Source organism: Aythya marila, assembly GCF_965140915.1.
Source record: "Aythya marila genome assembly, chromosome: 3".
Taxonomy (NCBI): domain Eukaryota; kingdom Metazoa; phylum Chordata; class Aves; order Anseriformes; family Anatidae; genus Aythya; species Aythya marila.
The window spans coordinates 13,894,201-13,921,777 of NC_139044.1; the positions used below are offsets into that span (position 1 = coordinate 13,894,201).

Sequence of the window (27,577 nt, forward strand, 5' to 3'; positions counted from 1 at the left end):
TGGGTTGTTATACGTGGCGGTGATGAATCAGAAGAGCCAATCTGAATTATGGTTCAGCAAAACAGAATTTATTCAAGCAAGTGATCAAGCAGATAAAACAGCGCTGGGTGACCGGGGAGTCTCTGCTCACCCTTGCCAGAGTCCCCGTTTTCTAGGCTAGTAGTTCTGGGTTTACGTGGCACATCCTGGTTCCTGGTATCCTCTGCGACTGCTCATCCTGTTGCTAGGGGATTGTCACGAGCCCCTCTGGTGGTCGTGGGGATGAAGGTCGTAGTCTTCCTCTGCGTTGTGGATTGTGGCCTTGCTGGTTGGAGCACGCGCAGTATGTGCCAAGGATCGTCTTTTCCTTAGTTGGACATTCAAGTTACTGCCTTTTATTTAACAGGATATTGGGGTTGGGGACTTTTCTGGCTATACAAAGTTGCAATGGTTGAACCATTTTGTAAGATGAACCCCATCAGTTTGATTGACAAATTCATCATGCAATATATATTACAATCCCCCCTTCTGGTTTTTATTATTTTGTTCATCAAACCAGGTAATGGTTTCTCAGGCTAGGGAGAGGATGGGAGTTTCTCTATTAACAACCTCGTCATCCTCTTGGTGTTCATATTGTTTAAATATCAACATTAGGGGTGCTGCCTCCAATCTATTCTTTACTAATCCAATGACCTTATTCAGTATACAGGGTCCAAAGGTTAAAATAAGCATTAACAGTACCAACAGTCCAGCTATTGGCGATAGCAAGGTAGTTAACCAGGGAGAACTTCTAAACCAAGACTCATACCATCCTTGTTGAGCTTCTCTTCTACGCTTTCCTAGCCCTTCCCGAATGCTGCAGAGTCTCCCTTGCTGTAGGAAAAGGATATCCATCCCTGTCCTGTTCTGTAACACTACCTCCGATAATGAAGTTAGAGACTTTTCCAATGCTGTTACCGACTTTTCTGTTCGTTCCAAGTCTTCGTCTACTGCTGCTCTTAAGGAACTAAACCCTTGTTGCTGTTGGATGGGAGGTTATTCCAGTTCCTGCCTCCACCGCCCCGATGCCCAATAACGTGGCTATTGTAACCACCGTTATAGGTTCCCTTTTTATGATGTGATGCGTTTCAGTGTCCCCATAATCATAAACCACCCCTTCTGGATGGTATAATATCCGTGGAATAATAGTGACTTGCATGCAGTATTCTTGAGAGGCATTAAACACTTCAGGGGATACACACGGGTTAAGCCCTGTTTTAGAACATATCCATCGAGCTCCCTCCTGAGGAATGACCCACTTTTTGTTAGTTTCGTTGACAGGGGGTTGGAGGGAGCTACAAAGCATTTGCTTAGATTTCGGTACTTTGCAAACTCCTGTCCCAGAGAGGTGTTGCATGGTTATCCTGGTTTTCCTCTCTCCCCAAGAGCACTAGGAGGGTGAGGTGTCAGTGCTCGCTAGTTTCATTCAGGGTATCATGAGTAGCTTGCATTGCTTTCCAGAGAGGGTTTTCCTCAGCTACACCTGTAGGAGGTGGTATGGTGTTATCCATAACCAGGGTTACTGTGCTTGTCGCAACTGGGAGAGGTGGTATCTTTATCTCGGGTCCTTCGAGGACTTTATTGGGACCAACTTCCTGAGGGGGATTCTTTACTTTTTCCTTTTTTATAAATATTAAACCTCCTCTATCAGCCCCAGGTTCCCAATATCGCACCCCCCATGTTTGCCCTGTGAGCCAGGCAGGGTCGGTTGGGTTCGTTACATTTACATAGAGTTGTTCGCAATTTCCATAGGGCATCCGAATCCCTCCGCTCCAGTCTCGGCTTGGAGGTGTACACCCGTAGGGTCCGTATCCTACAGTTAGGAACTGATCCTGCCCTGCTCCTGGACTCCAATCCGAAGCAATTGTTTCACAGCCCCAATAAGCACAATAGTAGGAGTTGGGATAGTCGCAATATCCCCTTCCTGGGTTCGAGCTGGGGCAGAAGTAAAAACCCTTTTGGTTCAGACACGGACTTATGGGTGCTAGTTGACAAAGAGATGTGAGGAAACTTGGTGCACCTGCCGTAGTCACTTGCTTAATGATAGTTTGGTCATCCCACCTAATTAAACTCCACTTATAGAGCTGGTGGGGGCTCTCTTCTCCCTTTGCTACATCCAGCCAGATTATCAGGAATCCCATTACCCATACAAACCAAGTTAAGCCCGAGAAAAATGGAGGGGTCCTACCTTTACTACGGGTATCCCAGAGTTCTTGGTGGGCGCTTTGTCTTTTACCCTTATTGCTTCCTGTAGAAGGTGGGAGGTGTTGGGGAGGTACTGGGGTAACCTGGCTTGGAACTGGCATTCCAAGGGGCCTCGTGGGCTGATTTCGGAGGTGGTTCACCAACCTCGATCCCCACAGCATTACGTCTCTGCCTCCTCGTTTGCTTAGAGCAACAGGGTGTACCATCTTCTTGGCAGCAGCCGTAGTCTTCAGGGGAACCTCCTTCATCATTAGCCAGCCCACCTTAATTAATAGGCTTCACTCCCCTAGCTCCACACCTTATCCTGGCCACTGTCCTTCTACAGGCCACTTGAAGGGTTTTCTGCCTTCATTGGGCAGAGCTTGCTAACACAGAAGCGATGCTTCTCAGGACTTATAACACCACTCTGGATTCCTTTATGATTTTCCCGGTTGCCACCCCCACACACAGTACCTGTCACAATCACCTCTAGGAAGATACCCGTAGGAGCAATGAACCCTCCACTTTTCTTTACAAACAGAAGGATAACAAATACAGAAATCGGCCCAAAAACCAATGCAAAAATCGGCACAGAAGATAGTTTCACCTATCAGTTTTTCTCCAGAAAGTGATCTTCAGATTGTCGGGGTTTCTAACCGTCTCCCAGTGAGATTCTTAGACGGGTCCCTTTATCCTACTAGCACGCGTCCATCCTCGTTCAACCGTTCGAACTGTGGTGTCTGTGGTGAATAAAACGAGAAAGGATCCTTTCCAACGAGGGGTCAGGGAGGATTCTCCCCAAGCTTTAATCATTACCCTGTCCCCTGGCTTAATCTCGTGTATTGCCATATCTAAGGGTGGCCTCTGTACTACTAATCCCTTCTTTATTAGCTCCCGTCTTCGCTTCATGAGCTCGATGGTATGCTCTTTTAACTTTTGGGTGTTCAACTGATATTTCTAAATCATAAGGCATCCCATACAACATTTCAAAAGGGGAGATCACAGTATGGGTCCGAGGTTGTGTTCTCAGCCACAAGTGCCTGTACTCCCCAGTGGGTCTGCCTGTGGAATTCTTTCATTATTCTCCATGCCTTTAGGAATAATTTCCCTGCCATCAGGGAGTGCCCACCTTCCTTCTTTTTCAACAATTCCCATTTGTTGCAGTTTTTCTGCCTCTTGGGCAGTAAAGCTCTTGCTACCTCCTGCTGTTTCTCTGACCTGTTCTGCTTCTTTTATTACCAGTAATGCGGCCCATTTTGCTTCCTCATCAGCTAAGCTATTTCCCCTGATCTGAATAGAGGTACCTCTTTGGTGACCTTTCACATGTACAACCGCAATCTGTTTAGGTCCTCTCAAGGCCTTCAGGGTTTATTTTATCAGAGCCTCGTGTATCAGACCCTTCCCCTGAGAATTTATTAACCCTTGTTCTTCCCAGATTTTCCCAAAGGTGTGAACCACTCCAATGCATATCCAGAGTCAGTAAACACAGTCCCCAGCTTTCCTTTCAGCAGCTGTAAAGCCCTTAATACTGCATATAACTCACATGCCTGGGCCAACCAGGTTGGGTCCAAAGGACCAGATTCTTTTACCTCCGAGGTGTTCCCATCTATTATGGCGTAACCTGATTTTGGTTTCCCATTTATTACCCTTGATGATCCATCTATGAATAATTTCTCCCCATTCGGTAATTCCTCTTACTGTTTTACCCTTATGGGGATCTCAGGATTCCTAATGGTAACTTCAGAAGGGGTGATGTCTAATTTCCCTACCGACTCAGGAGTGTACCGCACCTCAGGATTGATTTTTGCCTCGTCCTCCACAGCGAGGGTGCATAATTTAACCGCTATTTCCTAATTAATTATATTCTGCTTCAGGCACTAATAAAAAGGATCCTATTCCGATTCAAGAGGGGGCCTCTATTTCTACTCCCTTTATTACTAGGATCTTAAAAGGTTCTCCTTTCACTCCTATTACCTGTAACTTCTCCGGGGAAGGTAAGCATCCCCGGGGCACTGTCTGGACAGTAGATCTTTCTGCCCCGGAGTCCACGAGGAGCTCCACTTCTTGGTGCTGCCACAAACTGAGTTTTTAACAGAGCTTGCCTCACAGGAGTGGCAGGGTAGTCTTTCAAGCCACTCGGTGGGGGTCTCATCCTTCCTATGATGTTCGCTAAATGGTTTGTTATTTACACTTCCCAACCTTGGGAAGTTCTGTAAAATCACCTTGTATCTTTTCAAATGGTCTCTTAGCTAGCCCCCGCCCTCCAGGTATTCTTTCTCTAACTTGTTATTTATTAACCTTTTGGCATGTTAAGCATTCTCCCACAGTCTTCTTAGCAATTTCATAAATCCCAATACACATTACTGGACCACTTTGGGACTAAGTATGAGGTGGTCTCCTCTTATCCGTTTCCCACCCCACACCTGCATACAGTAACGTACCACCTTTTCTCTACTTTTACCTCGTCTGGACGGCCAATCCTCCCAGTGGGCAATCATTACCCCCAAGGGACTATCTGGTGGTATATCGGGCAATCCTGCCTTAGGGTCCCCCATGGGGTCTGAAGGCTTGCTGTCCACACTCACTTCGCCCCTCAGGAGCGTCTCATTCAGGCACATTTTGGGAATCCCACCCCGGCCGAGCGGAACCACTTACCACACTTATTTCAGTCCTGAGCCTTCGTTTGGATCTTTGTGCACAAAAAATATGGGGTACTGCAGCGTTCTTTTGCCTGCTTGCCTGATTCAGGGTACAGGACTTGGACGGGGTGTCGTCCACCCGGGGGCCATCCGAAGATGGGGGCGCCTCCCCTGAGCTTGGATCCCGGGCCAAGTTAACCCGTATCCGAGTCACGGCACCAAATGTGTTATTGGATTGGCTTGGCCTGCCTCCTTTCCACTTCCGAAAAAAAAATAAGAAAGAAAAAGCAGTAGGAAATATTAAAACTAATTTCAGCCGCTGATTGCCTGAGCGCTTTCTTGGGGAAGCTGTGAGGGAGGGTCGGAGGGCGGGGCGGGCCCGGCCGCGTAATGGCGGCGCCGCCGCCATGTCCCGCCCCTCAGGGGGCGTGAGGGGATAATGGCGGCGCGGGCGGCCGTGTGGAACGCCCGCTGGGCCCTGATCTACTCGCTGGGCGGCTGGACGGCGCTGGGCGGCATGGTGCACTACAGCTACCGCAGCGACGGGGCCGGGGACGGTACGGGGCCGGGAGGGCTCGCCTGAGGGGCTGGGGGAGCTGGATGTAGACCCCGGCCCCGGGGGGTGAAGCAGGGGGGGGTCCGGGGGTGCTGCTGGCTCGCTGTGACCCCCCCCGAGCTAAGTCCTCCTCAGCAGGCTGCTGGTGGGAAATAACAGGACTGAAATGTTCACAGCAGTGAAACACTACAGTACTAAACTTTTTTTTTGTTTTTCTTTTATGCCTTAGAGAATGAAAATCATCCTCCAGTAGAAGACTCGGATTCTCGGGAAGTAGTCGTTACAGATACGCCTATAGGGATAAAAATCACAACGGTAACAACGTATAACAAGGACTTTGTGCCTCCTGCTACTCGGCTGCTCAGGCGTGTGAAATCTTTTTTTGACCCTACTGACAGCCCTCCTTCTGAAAAGTGAGTAGTCTGGAAAACTGAACTCTGTGCTGCCGGGGGAGAGCTGCCTTGTCTGAGAAAGTCGTCTTGGAGCTTGGCATCGCACCGTCGGTCAAAAACTCTCTTGTTTTGTTGAAACAGCAGCTCCATCACTGAAATCACTTTGCAAAACTTGTAACCTTCTCGCCTGCTTAGATCAATGCTATATTTGCACTTGTGTTCAAGTTATTAAACATGAATAAGTCATCTAAGAGTGGTGTGTTAATGAGCCTGTGTGCTGCCTGGTGTCCTGTGCCCTGTAGTCTGACCATGTACCCGCTGCAGCTTTTTGTGGAGATTTCCCAGCTCAGTGGTGGTGCTTGTTCTGTTACAAGCATGAAAAATGTTCTGAAAGACCAAGCAAGCTTTGTATTGTGTAACATGGCTCCAGGAGTACTGCTTCCTATAGCAAACAGCACCCCTATACAAGAGACCTGCTGTCCCCTCGCAGGTCTTTGTGGGCACTGTGTTCAGGTACAGGGACCAAGTCTTGTGATTTGACCCTGTGTGCAGCTGCCCTCAGTCCCTATACTCATTACCTCTTTCTCTGAGTTTGCTAACTTTCATTTCTATAGGGGTTTCCCCTCCTCTTAGAGCTTCTGGGTCCCTTTAAAGGAGGTTGCCTCTGCCAGGCTCTTGTTCATATATGGGTATCCCTAATCCTTACACATGCTGCCTCCCACTGTTGTGACTGTAACTTTTGTTTCTATAAGGTTGCCCCCATGTCCTTGTGGACATAGCCTCCTTTTTTTGGGGGCTTCTCCTGTATGCTGCCTCCCATCTGAAGGAAGCTGACCGCATCCCCTGCATATGCAGACCTTCCTTTCTGTGGGGACTGCCCCTGCCCTTGCAGACACCTCCCTGTTTCTACAGAGGCTTCCCCCTTTCCCTTTGGCCTTTTCTAGGAGGATGCCTGTTTGCTGCTGATCTTTACACAGCCTCCCCACAGACTGCAGATGCCACCTTGGTGTATAGAAAGCTGCTTCCCAGCCCTCCAGCCCGTCTTGTAGGGGGCGTTTATACACACAGCTGCCCCACCCCAAATTCCCCAGGGGCTTTTATACCGCATTGCCTCCAACTTACAGACACACTTTAACTACTGGCTCCCCTGTTCCTACACCTACCACCTCCTCAAGAAGCTTTCAAGAAGAAGTTTCCTGGGCACCTACGGACACCGTATTCCCACAGAGGGAGTTCCTACGGAAGGCTGCTGCTACCTCCCAGCAGCTTCCTCGCCTAAAACCGTAAAACCCAGGGTTTGGGGGCTTCCCTTCGGGGTCTTCCCTATCGGCACCACCCTCGGCGCCCCTCCAGGGCTGCCGCAGCACCTCCGCCCCGCCAGGGGACGCTGCCAGCCCCCCCCCGGGCCTCCCCTGCCCAGCTCCGCCGCCGCCGCCGCAGCCTCCCCGATCCGGGCCTCCGCTGCGCCACCATGAAGGCCATCGTCCAGCGGGTGGCACAGGCCAGTGTCACAGGTCAGTGGGCGACACCGGGACCGACAGCGGGACACGGAGCGGGGGGCAGAGGAGGAGGCGCTCCGCCCGCCCCCGCCACGCTCCGCCCGCCCCCGCCTCCTCCTCCTCTCTCTCTCCCCCCCCTCCGTGTCTCCCCTTCCACACCTCGCTCAGCCTTCAGGCTGTGTGGGGAGCCGTGGGGAAATGGGGTGAATTCGCGGATATAAGTCACTGGGGGGGATTTTTGCGTTTGAGGGGAGTCCTGGTGCCTCTCGGTAGCGCTGCTGAGCCGGTTGTGGGCTGTGTGCGGTGTTCCTAAATGGTGAAGTGAGTGTGGTGAGCAGGTGCCTCACTGCTGAGACCCTGCATTTGCAGGACTTCTGTGATACCTTACTGGAAGGGACATCAAAGATCAGCATGTTCCAAGCCCCCTGCCACACACAGCGATGCTACCCACCACATCAGGTTGCCCAAACGCCATCCAGCCCAGCCTTGAACACCTCCAGGGATGGGGCATCCACAACTTCTCTGGGCAACCTGTGCCAGTGCCTCACTACCCTCACAGTGAAGAATTATCCGTATATAGCACAGAATCATTAAGGTTGGAAAAGACCTGGTCCAACCATCCCCCTACCACCAATGTCACCCACTAAACCATGTCCCTAAGCACCACGTCCAGCCTTTCCTTGAACACCTCCAGGGACGGTGATGCCACCACTTCCCAGGGCAACCCGTCCCAGTGCCTTACTCTCTAGCAAAATTAAGACAGATAAGAAAAGTTTAGACTCGTGTTTCCCGTGGTGGTTGTACACCTGAAGTTAATACTTACCTGTGTCACAAAATGAGATAATGCATTTAATCTTTTTTCTCTTTTTTAACCTCTTCCCTAGTGGGTGGTGAGCAAATAAGTTCAATAGGACGAGGCCTCTGTGTGCTGCTGGGTATTTCATTGGAAGACACACAAAGAGAACTGGAGCACATGTAAGTCATGTATTTCCTTTTGCCTTGTACTCTTTTATTTGTAAATTCGTGACTCTGAATCAGTAACGCCTATGCTGCTAGTCAAGGAAATGAGGCACTCCTGTTGGGAAACACAGCTTTGCCAGTGTTAGTTCCTCTTCAGATTTTACCTGGAATGCAGTTTTTTTTAGTTGGCATTTTCTTTTTATGTCCCATTGAGAAAATAAGTTTTTCAATTCCTATGTTTTTTTTTTTTTTTTTTTTTTGTAAAGAAGAGGAAGAATCAACATTTTCTTTTTTTTTTTTCCTTATCTCCCTTATTTGAATGTCTGACCTTTTTACTTTTAAGAGTTTTACCCTAGAGGACTCCATCCTTCAAGCATGGTATATATCAGAAACCTCAAACTCTTAGTTTGTGCATGACAAATTCTCTTATTCCAAAAGACTGGAAAATCCCATCAGTTATTTTTCTGTAAAGATGAATCAATTTTGGCAGCCTGGAGGCCTGTCTCTGCCATCCCTTCCATGGCCGCAAAATATTTCAATTCAGCCACCAAACACAAGAGAGAGTTCTCCAGGCGATTATTCTGTCTCCTTCAGGCTTTTTATTGTTCTGGGGCTGATCTCAGTTTATATAAAGACAAAGAAGAAACAGATAATTCAAGAAGAGGGAAGACAGTGAAGAGTGGAGAATGTAAGTGAAGGTGAGAACAATGCTTAGCAGATAAGGAAGAGAAAGTACAATGTGAGGGTGCAAACTGAAGGTCGGAAGGTCTTAGGAAATTCATGGAAAATGGCAGAAAAGCTGAAGGCACTTTAATCAAGACATGCTCCAGTGTCTTGCCTTTCTGTTTGTCTCTTCGGTGTGTGGCATTTAATATATTGTTTTTTCTCATTCCTGCCTTGGTGAATGACAGATGCTTTTGAATATTGCAAGTGGGTGATCACCAACGACCGTGCTCGCAACGCCAGGATGTTTGGATGGCTGACGCAGAAAAGGCAGGAAGCCGGCATCTGAAAAGAACAAATAACAAGAAATCAGCTTAACCAGGCTCTTCAAGTGCTATTAAAGGAAACTTTTGTAATCCTGTAGATGAAACAGCAAATACCTTTTTCATTAAAACACAGCTGTGATGATAATTTAAACCTATGTGCCAGGCCTTTCAAAGCTTCTAACTGTGCTTCATTCAGAAGCTGTTTCTGTTTGCCTTTGACGTGCACAAATTGGCAGGGATATTTTTCTGGGACTGTGCCTTAGTGGTGGCAAAGCCTGAAGCTAGCCCATAATAAAGTTTCACCTTTACTTTATGCTACCTGCCTCACCTCTTGTGCAGGTAAAATGTCTGGCTGATGGCTGCAATTGAAATACTTTGCACTTGATGTGCTTTACTTGGCAGATGCTGCAGGTGTGGAGAAGCTAAAAGAAGAAACTAAAGACTGGAGAGTAGCATGCGTGCACTCTTGTAATCAAAGTCCAGCCATTGATTGGGTTGTACATCTGCCTGCTGCTTTTTAGGATTCATTTGTGAAAGGCCCCTTGTCCTTGTCCTCTTTGAGCATTCAAACCAGTCTTTTCTGGCCCCCACCTCCAAACATCAGCCCTAATGCAAATCTAAATGACAAATCCCGGTCACCACTTTGCTGCTCCCTCTATTTCTGCACTGTTCCCAGCTTTTCTTTTGGTCCTGATGGAAAAGTGCTTTCCTTACAGGGCTTGTGGCATCTGGTTTGGTATGCATGCTAGTGGGAGACCAAGCTGGAGGAGTGTGTGTGAATCATGTTTGGTAACAACCATAGTTCAGGATGATCTCATTTCATAATGAGTGTGATTTCCCAGTGCAGTAGGAGGAATAAATTGCCAAAGCTCTACTTGTTAAATAACGTTGTGACTCGTAAAATCAGATAGTAAAGAATAGGCTTTCTGCCTTATTATCCCATCTTCATGTCACCCTGTGATGGATGTGCAGTCGTTCTGTCCTGATCTCGTTCTCTACAAAAAGACGGAAGATGTTAATTAATGGTCAGATAATATTATGTCTGTGTGCAAGACTTTCTTTGTTACGGCTCTACCTAATGTGAGGATATTTCTGTGGTTCAGGAAGGAAAGGACAAAGGGATCTGTTATGTGGAGGCAGAATGAATGTGCATCTGCCATCCCCTTTATCTCTTCCTGTGTGGTACGTATTACTTGTACTCGTTGATCCTGCATGGGACAATTTAGAAATTTTGTAAATCTTTTTCTCCTTCTAGGGTTCGAAAGATCTTAAACTTGCGAGTGTTTGAAGATGAAAGTGGGAAACACTGGTCCAAGAGTGTGATGGATAAACAGTACGAAGTGTTGTGTGTGAGCCAGTTTACTCTCCAGTGCATCCTGAAAGGAAACAAACCTGACTACCACATGGCAATGCCCACAGAGCAGGCGGAGAGTTTTTATAACAACTTCCTAGAGCAGCTAAGAAAAGCCTACAAACCAGAGCTTATTAAAGGTAAGGGTGAAAGGTTGGTAAGGTCCTTGATGCGACCAGTAGACCTCATTTGTGTGTTCTTCTGTGATTGTTACCTTATTCTGTGAGTGTCTGTGTTGCAAAGCAGCTGTCTTTATGCAGCGATAGATGAGCAGTTTTACAGTGCATTTACAAGCAGCCTGATGGGGTGATCAGTCCAGCTTTCCTCTAGCCAAGCCATTTCTTGGTGTTCCTCTGGAACAGTTTGATGTTTAGATGTTCCTGTGTTGTTGTCAGATGTACAGCGTGAGCAGTGACTGACCACATAACCCAGGGAGGCTGCAGCCATGAGAACGAGCTCTGGGGTTGCTCAAAGGCTGGATGTCCTGGTGCCAGACTCACCCAGGGCAAGCATTTCTTCTGAGGGGTAGGTGGTTGGCCAGGCTGGAAGGCATTGCCGGCGTGTGATGGGCAGTGCATCTCAATCTGTCACTTTATTTTTGCGTTCTGGTAAGTGATAATGAAGACAGTGGGAGGTGTAATGTGCTGCTTGAAAACAGCGTTTGATGTAGACTCTCTTTCCTCATCTATATGCCATTTATGCAACAGTTTTCTCTTTACCAGAAAATGCCTGGCTTCCCTTTGCATTTGTGCTTTATCCACCTTTAATCTTTTCTGTTTGCTTTCCATCCATTTGCAGATTTAGACTTGAGTTTTTGATATGGTTGTCCAGAAGATGAGTGTAGAAGGACTTTTTTTTTTTTTTTTTAAAAATGGAGGTTATTAATAGACTGAAGCGGAAAAATTGAGATCATGATATGGTCAGCCTTACTTTCCTTATGAGGGAAAAGGGGAAAAAAGGCAGAAAAATAGCTGGGGGAAGGTTTAGAGGTTAACCTCAGTGTTGACTGTGGATGAAAGATAAGGTACCGTTACTAAGAAGTGTTTTCCAAGGAGGTGCAGTGAAACATGTGCATAAAATGCTTGTCTTATGTCAACTTTCCAATAGCTTGATATATTCTTCCAGTCACCCTTTGCTGGTGATAAGGAGTGCACTTCTTACACCCCTTCCATGCATTCCTTTTGGTCCATAACAAAAAACTTCTCGTCTAATGAATTCAGAGCGTGTGCTTTTTGAATTTTTATCTTTTGTTGAATTGTGATTAAGTTAGGACCCATTCCTGTGCCTCTGAAACTGATAACAGAACTTCCTGGGAAGCCAATGGGAATAAAATTTGCTCTGGTAAGATTTGATTAAGTTGGGCCCCTTTGTCTAGGTAAAGTAAAAGCAGGTATGGGCTTGCTTCTTTCACTTAACAAGGTCCGTAAAGATTGATCATATCAACATCTTTACGTATCAACATCTTTATCTTTAACATCTTTGGATTTGGAAAATGCTCTGTTTCTCAAGCATTTTGTGTATTCTGACAGCAACTTTTTAACATTCTCTTTTCAGTCAATAAGTTGTACTCCTGAAATGAATAGCCACTGCTGTTGAGTGCTCATATCTTGGCACTCGATTGCCAATGTTTTCTTCAAAGCCAGCCTTCGCTTCTGTTCTTTTTTTTCATGCTGAAAACATAGATTTGGAAATGCCAGAGTGGCTGCCTGTGCTACTGTGTCAGATAACACATGCGTTTGAAACTGCTTTCAGCACTGGAACCACCTGTTAATTTACCATTTTGCTTTATTTCTGTTTTGTTCCAGCCTGCACTGGGCTGCATTCAAGCCTGTTAGTCTCTTACAATTGAAGTTTCTGTTGTGCCAATTGCTTTGCCAGTGTTTTTTGTTTGTCTGCTATTCATTTCTTTATCGATTTGTGGGCGCAAGGTTTCTGTAGCCTGGCAGTTTCTGGAATAGCAGGCTAAGCCATGCAGTTGCAGCAGCGGAGTTTACAATTCCCCTGAGCTGAGGTGGGTTAAAAGATGGAGCCTTTGCACGCTGGCTGGCCACATGCGAGCAGGACTGCTCGGGAGTAAATAGAGATTTTTGCAATTGTGATGCCTGGGCTGTGATTTAGTGCGACATGCAAATGTACTGAATTCTGCACTGAAAAAGTTGTAACAAAACCAAAAACATAACAAAAACAGAGCCTGGTGTCTGTCCTGCGTGCCACTAGGTTACAAAGGGTAATGGGGGTGCCCTGGGAAGGAGCGCTGATGCATGAGCTGAGGGGCTATTAAAATAGGCTTAGTTTATCAGCGTGAGGCTCTGCCTGCTGTCTCCAAAATGTGGCCTCGGATATTTCCCCTCCACATACACTTCCACACACATGCAGTTGTAGTCACCAGGAGATAAGAGTTTGATTCTCTGGGTTGGTGCAGGTGGCTTTCCCTTTGATCTTGCAAATACGCTTAATGCCTTTTAGAAGAATCAATTCATTATTTAAAAGGGTATTTGTGTACCTGAGTCAAAGGCTCCTGAATGTGTTGCTGTATTGCTTAAGAGCCTTGTGTTTTCTGCTCCTGCTGTTGTTTCCCTAGTCTCATCTGGCTGTCAGAAGTTCAGGTACTACACATGCTGGGGCAGGCAACTCCTCCATCTGGCCTGTGGTTTATCTGGAACTTGCCAACTGGGAGCTAAGAGTGACCAGTGGTCCCCAAAGAGAAGTGCAAACTTTCCTCTCACACCAAGGGGAACATTTGACAAACGGTATCTTGAAAGGAGAGAAGGGTGCATCAGAAATCAGTGCTACTCTTGATTTGACACTTCTTGTTGTGGAATTAATTCTTAATTAATTCCTAAATACCTCAATTCACTGTGAGGAACAGAGCTGGTGAATGCAGGTCTGAGGGCTCTGCACAAGCTAGTATCCGAAAACTAGGCCTACACAAGGCTTCTTCTTGCGGGTCAGACCTTCCCTCTCTGTCCTGAACGTGGATTAATCTTCTGAGGCAGTGAGGATTAGTGTGGCAAAGAGCGTGAAACATCTCCCTGCCTTAATAGCAAGATCTGAGGCAATGTGGGAGGACTTTTCCACAACAAGTAGTTTAGTTCAGATTAAGGTCTGGTGCAGGATGAAAGCAGAATTATTCTGTTGGATCAATTCCCTTTGTGAGCGTTGCCACTCTGGAATAAAGTGCGCTTATCTGGAGCAAGGTTACTCACATGGGGTTAATTAGGAATAACTTTCCAAATAGACAAGCTTAGAAGTAACTTCTGAATAAAATCAGTGTGAAATTTCTAGATCATGAGGCTGGAGATACGTCCAAAAAATATTCTGAAAGTGTATTATGTTTCATTTTCAAGTCTTTACATCGTAGGTTTGTCTTGTCTTTCGCAGCTCAGATGATAAAAATCCTCTTTGCCTCTGAAGAAGGCGTGTGCCAGAGTCTAAGGGCAAAGGAATTTGAAGAGATGGGTGGCCAGCAGAATAAACTTGTCATTTATAGAATCCTGTTTTATTGCAGAGGAGGCTGCAAGGAGCTGACTCGATCAGTTAAGAAGTCTTAAAATTGCTTACTACTTTGAAGAGCATTGTGGTATAAAAAGCAGGAAAAGAAATAGTATTCAGGGGTAAGTTGCTAGTGTTTCCCATGGACATTACAGGACCACGTGTGGGATAAATTTACCCAAAGTTACCAGGATAACAAGTGACATGGTAGGAGGGTGGATTCTTTCAGCTCCTTTCTTTCTGACGGAAATATGAAATCGGTCCAGAGAGGCTTCATTTTGCCTTGGGACAGAGATGGAAGAGATCAAATCCTCAGTTTCTTTGCAGTCCTGTGCAGAAGAGGGATTTGTCTCCATCAGAGTTTCAGAAATTGCATGAAAGGGCACAACAATCAGCTCAGCTCCTTTGCAGCCTTTCAGCCCAAGTACCACAGAGTTGCGCTCTGAGGTGAATGCAAAATGGAGCACTACCACACATGTTGGCTGTTTTAGGAGGAGTCAGGCTTGTGTCTCAACTTTCAGGAAACCAAAACACAAAAATGATAAATGCCCTCTCAGAAAGCCTGTGTGAAGTGCCTGATACTGAAACTACTGCTGACGTTGGGACGAGGGAAAGAAGGCAGGAGCAAGTTTTTGACACCGGCAGCCAGCACTGGGGGAGATACTGCTGTAGAATGATGAATGATGAATTGGGTATTGATGGAAGAAGTGAATTTAGTTTTTAGCTTTCTCTTGTTCTTTCAGGCAAGACCAGACCCCCAAGCTGTAGAGAATAAGAACTGTATTACAGTGAGGCCACTTTTTGAAAAGAGCCAGGCTAACTGGTGCACCGCTAGAACCTTTTAGTTTTGTTGTATAAAGAAGCTGCCAGCACAAAAGGCCAGAAGCATCCTACAAGGAAGGCACACGCTGCACAGGGTCTGTAGTTCCTGAAACTACAGGACACATCACTTTTTGGTAAGGAGGGGTGGCAGCTGCTTCTAGGAACAAGATCAACTTTGTAATATATAGTTTGCAATCAGTAGTTTGAAGATGGAGGCGAGTGGTGGCCCACAAGACATTTTGGAATGAGTGCAATAATTTTGGAGTATGTGAAGAAATTCTCATTTGGATGGCTTTTTAAATTGCTTAAGAGAATGAGATTGCCACGACTGAAGCCTGCTCTGCCTTTCATACTGTGGTGTTTGCAAGGCACTGAGAGGAAGATCTGGAAGAGAGGCCACAGAGGAGGGCAGCGTTTTCTGCTTTTAAGTACTGTTTCCATTAGCTCTTAATCTTAAACTCTCTGAGCAGTGCTTCACCTTGACCTGAGGTGAATTCTCCTTGGGTCAAAAGACTGGAAGTTTAAGTGTGAGGAGAACGGGAGAGAGCTGTTACAAAGATGTCCCTCAAATGCAGTTCTGAGGCAGAGACAATTAAGGTAGAAAGTGCTGTGACCTGGGAGTGCTGTGAGGGTTCTGGTAAATGTGATGGCTTCTCTACCACTTTCTCAGCCTTGAAGAAAGGTGCTGGGGAGGATTTTGTTTGCTTGTTTTAGGTCCAAGTGTGCATGGGAAATGTGAATGGCTGTCCTTTTTCATGAGCAAAGTACGGGAGAGGGAGGATACGGTTACAGAGAGCTATTTAAAAAGTATTCTTTAAAAAAAAAATAAATTTCAAAAGCTATTTACCAAACTCCTACAAAGAATGGCCTAGGTTGGAGACAGGAGCATAGAAATTACTGTATCAGATTGGGATTGCCCTGCAAACTGATGTCCCAAAGTAGTGCTTCAGAATAGTTTTTTTTTTTTTTTTTTTTTTTTTTTTTTTTTTTTAACCCTTTGCCCATATTTAAGATTTCTTAAAAACTTCAGCTTATTAGCTGGACTGGATCCCTAGACTTAACTGTTACATCCTTTACAATTTTATCTTCTGCCTACGAGAAGTGTCCTGCCTCACCTGAAGTGTGATTATCTGTGGACTTGTTCTGTTTTGTGGACATCTCTGTACTTTGCTGTATGTTTGTTGTCTCTGAATATCAGAGCACAAAGCTGAATGCATGTAGACTTTTTTCTTAGTAACTTTCTGCAGTTCCTTAATTGGCTGTCCTTTATTTACTTATCGCTTATTTAAGTAGCACATTTGGGAAAGATTTTGGTACATGTTACCCTTTCAGTACTTCTGTCTCTATCCTTTTCAGACGGCAAGTTTGGTGCCTACATGCAGGTACACATCCAGAATGACGGTCCTGTAACAATAGAGCTGGAGTCCCCGGCTGCCGCTGTCGACCCTAAACAGGTAAACGAGCCTGGAAAGGGCAGATGTACGGGGCTGTGCCTCCTCTGTGAATTCATACATCTGCCTTTATGTGTACTTGGGAATACTGGCATGTAAGGCACTCTGTGGCAGCAGAGCTCTTTCTTCAGAGTTTGTGTGTTCATGCACGCTGTTCTGTTTTTCCCTCTTTCGTTCTAACAGAGGTTGGAAAATACAGGGAATTATGCGTCTCCTGGGAATTCTACATAGCTCAAAAAAAACCACCATACATAAGGCATTTGGAGCCCAATGGGAAAAGAACATGGGACAGTCTAAAGCATCGTCTCTTATACTGTAGTTTCTCCTTAAAATTATGAATTCTTACTATTGAAAGAGGTTGTCAACTGAAAAAAATTACATCAAGAAAATAAATAACAAAACCAACCCAACTCACAGGCACCAGGAGAGGGTACACAAGAGCAATCAACATGGTGATTTAAAGCACTTCCTTTGCTTGCTCACTGTGTCTTTGAGCGTCATGTTGCACAAACAGACTAGCTAAAAGCTGAAGTAATATCTTCTAGATAAACTCCGTTTGCATATCTCAAACCTATTAATTTTCTTAATTAAAGGTATTCATAACAGTAACTGATGAAAGCAGTGCTATACTGACAAATACTTTACCTTGAGCTATCTTAAGGACGAAAGTAGGCACTGAGTAGAGAACATCAGACAGAACAGAATCAAGTTATCCTAGTGCTAATGTAACAGCTTAATTGGCATTTTGCTATTTGATATTTCTGACTATTCAGCTTCTCATATACAATTCCCCTAATTACAGAATTATGGAGAAGTTGAGGTTGGAAGGGACCTGTGTAGGTCACCTTCTCCAACTCCCTCAGTGTTTGGGCAAGGAAGAAGTTTTACCAGTATGTGTATGCTGTTGTTAGCTGGAGGTAAGCAGTTCTGTCACCCTGCACAACAGCCAGGCCAGCCAGAGCAAGTGTCAGGGCTTTGCCTATTGGATTCTGAAAAACCTCCAGGGATGGAGATGCCAGTGCTTAATGGGGTAATCTTTTACAAGGCTTTACAGCTTGAATCTTAGGCTAAGTCTTTGTAACACTTCTGCAGTTTAAATCCATCCCAATTATCTTGTTTCCTGTGGTCACAGATGTTTTTCTTCCTGTTTGCTGTTGTTTATTTGTGTGTATGAAGAGAGGAATGTCGTCTGTACCAAGATAACAAAACCCATCTGATTCTGCTCTGGGATTATTCCACATTTGCCTACTTTTCATCTGAACTTTTGAGATTCAGTTTAGTCTTTCTATTTAAATGGCAGAAGGTCTCTATCAGCGATCTGTACTGCAATGCTGAGCAAAGGATCAGTTGCAGTAAAATCATTCAATTCTTCAGACTGGTGATGAGACCATATGTGATTAGCAGCAGGTGGACCAATCCTACTGATGTGGCATGTATGGCTAAAGCATTTGAGAAGAGAAAGCATTGGAATTAAAATTGTACAAGCTAACAAGCTGCTAACAGCATGCAGCTGTTTATTTTTGTTGCCTTAAATAGCTAGGGTATATTGTTTTGGAGTTTTTTTTTTTTTTATCTTCAAATTCTGCTCTGCATCCTTTTGTGATGTTTTAGCCCCTAAAAGAGCTACACACACCTGTTCTCTGCCTGTCTGTACTCTCACAGCTGTAGCACAGAGTTCACAGCCCAGGCCATACGTAATTAGGAGCAGCAGCAGCTCTGTCTTTGGATTAAGGGCTAGCAGATTCCTCCTGCGGAGGAATGGAGCTGCTGCTGATTTGCTGGGAAAATATAACTTGTAGAAATGTGGATGGCAGAGCAATGGTGTGCCTTGATCTCCCGTTTGAACTGTTCTACATTTCCTACATCGTCTGTGAGGGTAGATCAAGTGTTCCTGAAAAGTCTTGCAGCGAGGGTAGATTGGGTATTTCTTGCAGTTACGATGCAGGAAACAAAAGGATTTTTCTTAATGATCTAGTACAAAACACAGGCACTGCAGTTTCCAACCTTAACCTATGAAGCAATTTTTGGGTAATCCCTTTTTGAATTTGCATGCATCCATTTGGATAATTGCCGAGGTAGGCACCAAGACAAAAGATGTCTGTGCTATCTCAGTTAAGTTTGTTGTGATCATTGCTGAGTTTAGGTTAGCAATGCCCAGAGTGCTTTGTATTTTTATATCCTATGTTGGGGAAAGCTAAAGAGATAACGTGGCTTGTTTCAAAGGATTTTGTAGCTAGTAGAAGCAGCCAAATGGGAAAAAAGTGGGAAGAAGTGTTAGGGGAAGTGACATGGACACAAGTGGACAAAAACAAACCGCAAGTGTGAAGGTGTTTTGGTTCCCCCAAGAGGGTATTGCTTCAGCTTGTGTTTTTGTTTTGGGGAAGGATGGAGATTGTTTTAGTATTGTGTGATCAGTACCATTGTACTTATGCAGCTGGTGTCGAATATTTTGTGATCCTAATCTATGGTAAATGGCTGTATGGTGATGACCTCCATCTGCAGGAGGAATGGATTTTCCCTGATTTTTCTTTTTAATCTAGTTTTATTTCCTTCCCACATTGACATATGCACCATATGAGAAATAAAGTACAGTCCTCTTCTGAACTCTGTTAGCTGACGTTTTTCCTAGATGTTGTGTTGCCTCTTTGATATTTGCCTTCTTCCAGTTATGCTGAGCTTACTTATTAAACAAACACGAAATCTAAGAGTTCATTTTCTTATACCAGAAGTTTTGGTGAGAAAAATGAACCAAAGAGAGCTCAGCTTGTTATCACTTTATCACTGGTGATAAAAAATGGGGAGGAGAACAAGTGGGGGTATCCCCACGCAGGGATAAACTGCTCTGCTAGGGAATTTTTCCAAGCCCCTGGGAGGACAGTTACACCAGGATAACTTATGAACAGCAGGTACCACTTTTCTTGCCTCAGGCTGAAGTTACAGATACTGTAACTTGATTGTATGCTGCTTACATTTCTTTTAGGAACAAAATGAAGTATGCAGTGCCATGCGTGAGCTGCTCATAGGCCTAAAGGATCCTGTCCTCTTCTTAAGGAAAAAAAAGCTGATAATGCTTTGATCATAAGACTAAGGTACAGATACGTGGAAAGGAAAAGGAAAATATTAGATGATCTGCTGCCTTCTTAGCAGGCTGTGAGACAGTCTTTGTGCCACAGCCTTTCAGTGGCTTTATTTTTGCAGAAGGACTCTGATAACCATTTTACCTCAGTGCTATCATCGCTTAGTGACATTAGTACTAAACTGCTTTATTTGTAGTGACCCTATGATAGTTTGAAGGATTTGTCTCTTTTGGAAATGTAGCCTGTCCTTAAAGTTGTTGTAATCCCTCCCCTCTCCTTCTCTTAATTTTTTACTTTGAGGTTTGAAATCGTAGCAGCTTGGACACAACTACTGAAATTTAAAGCATACATTTGCAAATCATCTTGTGGTTCCAGAAACATGAGTACTGCCACTGATTTTCTGGCAGACTGCTAACAGAACAATTCTGCCAATGGTGTCATTCACTTTTTCCTGGTGTTATTGATGGGTAAATAAAGGAAAAGCTGTCTGGAGAGCAGAAATCAATCTCTGTGTACACATTGATCACAGAAAATCAGGAATGCTGGATGTATTTGTTTGTTCAAGCAAGACTGACAGAGAGGAGATTTAGGATGTGGGAAATTAACTTGAGCAAAACAAACAACCCAGAGAATTATTAGCATTTTCAAGTGGGGGACTTCTTGTGCTAGTTCACATGTTCATCCTACAGCAAATTGGTTTCAAAAGTAATGTATGATAGTATTACAGCTGATGGAATGGCAGACATTTCTGAATAGTGAAACGTTTCAAAGAGCAGCCCAGCTTTCCACTATAATTACTTAATTTTCATTTTTTTTTTCATGCCTGTGATGTACTATTAAATTGCATCAAGCAAGGATGTGCCAAAGAAGCTGTCAAGCCAAATGTAAATTCTGACCTTTTTCCAAAACTGTTACTCTGTATTTCAGACAATCTGTTAGGAAGGAAGCAGTGTCCACATGGTTCAAAATGTCTTGTTTATCAGCAGTGTCCCAGCAGTGTAGAATATCTGTATTGCAACGGCAGATAAGAAAAGTTAGTTTCTGTGGACTGAAGACTTGTATTTTTGTGTATTGTCATGAGGAAGATGGTCTTGGACACTTGAGATATTTCAAGATCTTTCTGACTTCTTCCATGCTTAGGAAATTCAGCAGCAGGCTCAGACCAGATACTGATTCCCCAGGGAGGCGAAGCACAGATTTTGACTGCTGGCTAGTAGTTTCTGAACAACTGATCTGTTTGTGGGTTGTGATTCTTGCCAAAGTCGTAACATGGAAGTCATGCCAGGGTACTGTGGCTTTAGATAAAATGATCAGCATTTGCAGGTTTACATCTGAAATTATTTTGCGTGATTTTTCAGGCTTTGTTACTCCTGTTTTGTCTGTACGTAAGGCTGTCTTAAGGGCTTGAGGGGTCCTGATTCTAATCCTGTGCCCATATTTTTGTCTGTGGTATGTTCATAGCTCAATGCAGAGGACGTCTGGTCTTGTGTTATAAATGTGAATGTTTCAGTGCTTGTGCAGACATAACCGCACTACACACAGGTCACAGAATTGCTTAGGTCAGCAGAGACCCTTTTGATCATAAAGTCCAACCATCAACCTAACCCTACACACTCCAACGCTAAACCATGTCCCTAAGTGCCACATCCACGTGTCTCTTAAATATCCCCAGGGGTGGTGACTCCACTACCTCCCTGTGCAGCCTGTTCCAGTGCCTGCCCAATTTCCCTGAAGAAATTCTTCCCGATATCCAATCTAAACCTTCCCTGATGCAACTGAAGGAGCTGGCAGCAGTGCTCACCAAGCGACTTTCAATAATTTATCATGAAATTACTGTAGAATTAAATTATTATAGAATATTTTGTCTGCTTCTTCATCCTGATGAGGTCGTCTATAACGTGCTCCTACCACATTATTTCCCTTACTGAAAGGTGCTCAACCCTTCCATCGCCATAACTAAGCTCCACGCCATCAAGACCCTTCCTCATGTAGAGGCCTGCCTCCCCTTCTCTCCTTCCCTGCCTGTCCCTCCTCAATGCCTGTAGCCACCCATCTCAGCTCACCTCACACACCTCACTGAGGCCTGTGGTATCGTAGCCCTGAGACAGGGCTAAAATTCTAGCTCCCCTTTCTTGTTTGTGAAGAGGTATTTAAGTTGGGCCCTAAGGAAGCTGACTACTGCTCTTAACGTGCTCTCACTGACCTCGGCTCCTTTTCTTTTCTCTGAGCAGCCACTGCTGATGCTGACCAGCATTCCCTGTGCCCAGCAGCTGTAGTTTAAAGCTCTCTTTGCCTGTAATTAAAGATGCTTCTTCTCTCCTCAGACAGACAGGCCCCATCCGACCCTAGAAGAGCAGGCTTCTCCCTGTACCTCTCAGAAGAGGGTCACCCACTACTATCACCCGTCACACTGGTAGTTACTCAGGGAGCAGATTGGGCTGGTTTAGTCAGCCCTGCCATCTCTGGCGTGACCTGTCCTTCATCTTCAGCGTGCAGAGCAGTGGAGCAGTTCTGCCAGGGCACCTCAGGCCTGGGGGAAGTCTCTTCCTCCTACTGGTCCTTGCCATTTTAAGCTTCCATTCTTCTGCGTTACTGGCCTCTCTTCCTTCTTTGTGTGCTGGTGGGGTCGACAGGGTTTGGCTGTGGTGTGCTTGGCTCCAGCTGTCTGCCTCCTCCTCAGCCTTCTCACGCTGCTGACCGCTCAGCTTTGCATCACCAGCAGACACAGTGCTTTTGCTACAAGACAGTGCTGCGTCTGCTCTAAGAGGGCCACACTTTGAATGCTGAGGAGCCTTCCAAGAGGTCTCAGCATGAGTTTAGGGTTTTAGATGTAGAGTGGAGTTAGGTGCTTCCCATACAGGTGCACCATCTCCGCAGCTAGCCAGCAAGCATCGTGGTACAGTAGACACAAACAGCTCATGATAGGTCTAAAGATGAGATGATAACTGTCAACACACTCTGTACTTACATGAAAGGCATTAATGATACGTTTCATTGAGCTGGAATTGTGTATCTGAAGAGTCACTTGCTGTAATACTAAAAAATGAGCCGTCATGATTTTTTTTTCAGCTTGCAGGCAGGTCTTTTGTGGCAGAGCATGCTTCTGTAATGTCCTTTTCAATCAACCAAGCGCTTTATAAGCAAGGACATGAAAAACTTAAGAGATGTGTAATTCTTTTATTGCCTGCATAATGAAAATCAGTCTATTTTGTGAGTACAGAGAAATACGTATTTCATCTCTGTGCCCAAACTTTGGCTTATAGACTGATCACGGTACATGCACAGACTGGAGAGCATGTGTGTGTATGGCCATAGGTACACACAAATCTTTATTTATTTCAGTGTTACTTGAGTTTTAGATGGATGAAACAGTTCATTTACAAACTTTAACTTGTTATAATTTACAATAAATTATTAATTTTTATTTATAATAAGACATATGATTAAAATTATCCTCTCCCCTCATATAAATGAACTTGTCATTTTTCTTTGAGCTGGGTGAGTACTGCTGTCAGATCATGCCAACATGGGCATTGTTCTATAAATTCAGGGTTATTCCTGGTGTTGTTTCTTCCTCATCTATTAAAGATGTGAGGAAGAGGTTTAGTTAGGTTGTCATGCTTACAGTCTTGGGCATGCTACAGAGCTAGGTGTGAAGATGGATCTGGATTTTTCTCTGGTTATTCTGTTTGCCATCAGTGCTTCTCCACTACACCATTCTCAAACTAATTAGCTACAGAACCAGTGGTAATTTATGAGGTCCTTCGTGATAAATGTATGTCATAACTTTCGAAATTGTTGCTTACTTTTTACTGTAGAATATGAATACTACGGAGATTTCAAAAGAGAATTTGATCCCTTTGTACTCAAGACTAAATGTACATAAATAAATTTATAAGCCCAAGATATATAACTATGTATACTTCAGAAGTCTTAGCATGCTACTTGCCCTCAAGACCACCTTGGAAACTGGCCAGTATAAGCACGTTTGAAATGCTAATATGGCATGCTAGTATATATCGAGCCATTTCTGCCTCCGTGTAAATTATATATGAACAAATATATCTTATTTACGTGGATCCTGTATTCCATAATGCAAGGTTCACAGTGTGAACACACCACTATTTCCCACGTTTGGGAAATCTGGGGTTGGCTTTATTGGGTTAGCTCCTCAAAGGAAAAGGTAATTCAATTTAAACTATTGTGTCTATGTGATTTAGGCTTTTTTTTTTTTTTTTTTTTTCTTTCAAGTAATGAGAAAGAGAACACTAGTTAGAGAGGAGTGGATTTTCCTGTTTCATTGAGTTACATTACAAAACTATGTGCTACCCAGACACTTTTTCTGCACCATTATTGCTGAGAAAGGGTCACTGCTGAGAGCCAGGATGAAAAAAAGAAAAGGGTACCAGCTGCAGCAGCTGTTTAGGTTACTGGTTTGTTGCAACAGGTTTGCCTGGTTTGGCTTTGCGTTGCATGTACTTTGTAGTTACCAACTGTTAGGTTGAAGGCCAGGGAGGAATGATGTACACACATCAATGATAAATGATGTAGATGTTTAAAGGTGAACAAATAAATATTTTGCAACCTAGAAACTGTGCTTTCTGCAGCCTGCAGCTAATGTACCGTGCCTTCCCACTTCAATACATTTTTGTTCTCTGAAGGTCTCTGAAACCCCAAACCTGGTTTCAGCAGCAGAATGAGCCCAGTGCCATTTGTATAAATAAAAACCAACTGCATAGACATCATGCAAGTACTGTTAATCAATGCTTAGCACCTTTAATAGTAAGGGCTCTCAAACATTTGTTTCTCTTCTTGCAGATGCACTCGCTTTCTCAGTCACTTTTAACATTCACGTGCTGTTTATGTAGGCTTGTTGGCAGAATAGTAATGTGCATCTATCAGACACGTGAGTTAGAATATTGTCTGTATCATGCCCTGGGTGCTTGTTCCATATCTGCATGTGACAAGGACTGGATCATGCTAAATAGATGCATTGCACTCTGCCATTTCGCACAGTGAAAGTAAACTAGTTTTAGTTGTGGAAAAAAAAAAATATCAAAGAATACATGTATTCTGTTTCAGCCGTGTAGCCCATGTGTACAGGTATGTAAGGATGGTGTGTATGTGCCATGAGGTACAAGGGGATGCTGTGCACTCAGACTCTGCATTCTGCCCTCAAAGCTCATAGTGGCTTGCAGATTTACATCTTCACATGCATCTTCCACAAGCCTGTCTAATTCATAATCAACACACTTAATCTCGCTTACTCGATTCTTGAAGATTTCACCTCAGAAAAGATCTGCTGGCCATTAAGTGACAACTTATGAGTAGTATGCTTTATCCTGGGTGAATCATCACTTGAGAAAATCAGAAAATTACAGAAATTGACCAAGCTGATGGACTGCACGCAGTGTCCATAGTGATTTAAGTAACTATCAGTTTGTAGCATCCCCAAAACTTACTGCAACCTGCTTCTGAAAAATGGGAAAGAGGTGTAACAGTGACAGCTAAGTGCAGCTTAGTTTGTCTTTTCTAGAAGCATTGATAATATCTCTGTGGAGAGGTGGCAAGGTGGTGTTAGCTGAAGGCTTTGTCCAAGATGATTTGAAATGGTTATTCTATGTCCTATGTGATGCTAAAGTTCATCTCTCTCTTCTATCTTTTTTTTTTTTTTTTCCTGGTAGAAATAAGTGTGTTGTATGAATGGATGCCTGAACTTGTTAGAAACCTGCAGACTGTGACACTGCTACTTAAGACCCAAAGCAGAACAGGAGGTTGGTGGAATCCAGCCACCCCTTCTGGTCCTTGTGTTTTATCCTTTTCTACGTTGGCAGATCGCGTTGAGCAGGAAAGGAACTCAGAGGAAAAGCAGAGGATAGTCCTTTGAGTATGCACAGTTCTCATTTGCACTCAGGGTTATAATCATGTTAGTGTATGATAATTCACTGTCTTCTCCAAATACCTGAAAATCTAAGCCTTTTTTTTCTTTTGTTTCTCAATGATATGTGTATAGCTATTATGAATCTAAGTTACCAGTGTGCTACAAATGCTCACATTTACAATTTTTTAGAAATACTGTCTTCTGAAATGACTTTATTCCATAAAGTGTTTTCTCACTTTCCTTGCTTTGTAAATAGCTGACAAAACTTGAAAAGCAACAGCAAAGAAAAGAAAAGACCAGAACCAAGGTACCCTCTGAATCAAGTAGAGAAAGAAATGCCCCCCGTAACAAGGATGACCCCAGCGCAAGCAGTGGAGCAGAAGGAGACGTGTCTTCGGAAAGAGAGCCTTAGCTCCTCCAAAGCAGGCCTCAGGTATGGCTTTTACACTCCTGTAAAGTTCTGTCTTCCTGCTTGGCAGTCTCTAACCCTGGGTACTTCACTGAAGCAGTACCTGGAGTCTACAGAGAGTTATATTCGAAGTGTTGAAAGGTGAAATTCTGGTAATCTTGCTGGTGGGTAAGCTTTTTGATCTGCAGCTGGCAGAGCAGAATGCCAGAATGGAGAAGTGGGTGAAAACCTCTCCCTAGTTGTGTGTTTGGCTGGAGTTGTGTGTCTTGAATCTGGCCCAGCCACGACTGTTTTCAGGCTGAGACTGAAGTTCCAAAAGGTTGGTCTTAGAGCACAGCAGTGACTTAACTGAGAATCCTGCTTTGTGCTCTTCAGTGCTGAGAGATACACGGTCATGTTTCTCTGCCTGTCTCAAAATCATCCCTAGCAATGGAAGTGGGAAAGATTTTGGAAGTTGGAGGCAGACTAGAACTGGAAGCTACAGTTCCCCTCCCCTCCCCTCAGTGTATCCTCTTGTTTTAATATTGGTGATGAGTAGGCACATTGGGAAGGAGGATGTTGTCTTAGAAACTAAAATGAGAACGTACAGTTTTTCAACAACTGTTGTCCTTACTGCCATGCTACAGGAACACAAGCTTTCCCCCACAGTTTCTGGGTTATGTGTTGATACAAGAGCATTTTAGAGGGCAGGAGTTTGCATGCCTTGTGAGTGCTTTAATCAGCCTGACCTTTCTGACAGCATTTGAAAATCTAGGTTGCTGAATATTTCTAAAATGTTGCAACCTAGTATTAAATTTCATGCCGTGACAGGAAGTCAAGATACTTCTGTCCATGTGAGTTGAAGGAACCCTATACTTTTCTACTCTACCTACAGTAACGTTTCTGTTTGTTTGCCTTCCAGAGTATCTCATACAAAAGCTACACTGGAATCTTGAGGAGAGACCTAACAGACATTCACCTCAGCACCACTCTTCGAGGACTTTGGATAGGAATGGAAAATGGAAAAACAGAACCAAGACAATAGAAACCTATATCATTCTGTATCGAAACAACCAAAGCAATGCTATCAGATTCAGTTGTTAATGTGTAGTATCAGTAGTAAAAAGGACTTGTAACATTTTTGTGTATGTGTTTTCACATGACTGCTGAATAAAGGATGACTGTAGGCAGATTGTAGCAGAACATTCACTGTCAGTACATAAATTCCATTTCAAAAATAAATCAGGGTTTTTCCTTAAACTTACACTTGAATTCTGAAAGTTATCCAAGCAAGCTTGTACTTTGATTCTCATTCTCTGATGTCATGTGCTACCTGTTTCCATGGCAGCCTGTAGGTCTGTGTGTATTTTGGTATATTGTCCAACTGCTCTGTAACACCAAGTTAGGCAGTCTAGTCTTTCTGCATGGGTTAAGTTACTAAAAGGAAAGATCAGCCACTAGTTGTTTATCATGTGAAACACATCTGTCTTGTAAACTTTTTTAAAACCAGAAAAGACTTTATTAAACAAATGATGCTAGCTGAGTGCCTGTTGGTGTTTGTTGCATAGCCACATCCATAGCCATGTGCGTGACAATGAGGGTGACACAGAGCAAAAGTGACAGCCGAGAAACACCTCCCAATGTAACTCATCCGCCTCTCCTTTGGAAACTTAGAAGTCAGGTTTCTGCCCTGAAATATCTACCCTTTCCAACACAGTAATTCCTTTCGATACTTTGTGGTGGTCATCAAAGTGCATCAGCAACTGCTCCGCGTACTGCATCGTGTTGACATTGATGTCAGACAGGTTTGGGAAGGAGTCAGGAAGCAGCAGGCTGCAGAACTGCTCTCCTCTGGTTGTTAAAGCCATGGGAGATTCA

The 27,577-nt window shown here is 44.2% G+C and overlaps 3 protein-coding genes across 3 annotated transcripts; 2 read left to right on the plus strand and 1 right to left on the minus strand.

Moving 5' to 3' along the window:
- Window positions 1-46: 46 nt before the first annotated feature.
- LOC309875966 (uncharacterized protein) lies at window positions 47-5,200 on the minus strand. Its single transcript, XM_082755779.1, has 2 exons — window positions 4,858-5,200; window positions 47-2,942 (listed from the first exon to the last, which is right to left on the minus strand). The coding sequence occupies exon 2, from the start codon at window positions 2,472-2,474 to the stop codon at window positions 1,425-1,427; it is 1,050 nt and encodes a 349-aa protein (XP_082611905.1). The 5' UTR covers window positions 2,475-2,942; window positions 4,858-5,200; the 3' UTR covers window positions 47-1,424.
- A 70-nt stretch (window positions 5,201-5,270) lies between these two features.
- On the plus strand, window positions 5,271-6,059 carry SMIM26 (small integral membrane protein 26). Its single transcript, XM_082758066.1, has 2 exons — window positions 5,271-5,398; window positions 5,627-6,059. Exons 1-2 carry the CDS (start codon window positions 5,281-5,283, stop codon window positions 5,812-5,814), a joined length of 306 nt encoding a protein of 101 aa, XP_082614192.1. The 5' UTR covers window positions 5,271-5,280; the 3' UTR covers window positions 5,815-6,059.
- An 893-nt stretch (window positions 6,060-6,952) lies between these two features.
- On the plus strand, window positions 6,953-27,237 carry DTD1 (D-aminoacyl-tRNA deacylase 1). The gene is made up of 6 exons (XM_082755668.1): window positions 6,953-7,303; window positions 8,173-8,263; window positions 10,493-10,728; window positions 16,259-16,356; window positions 25,568-25,744; window positions 26,622-27,237. The coding sequence occupies exons 1-5, from the start codon at window positions 7,261-7,263 to the stop codon at window positions 25,721-25,723; spliced, it is 624 nt and encodes a 207-aa protein (XP_082611794.1). The 5' UTR covers window positions 6,953-7,260; the 3' UTR covers window positions 25,724-25,744; window positions 26,622-27,237.
- Window positions 27,238-27,577: the final 340 nt, after the last annotated feature.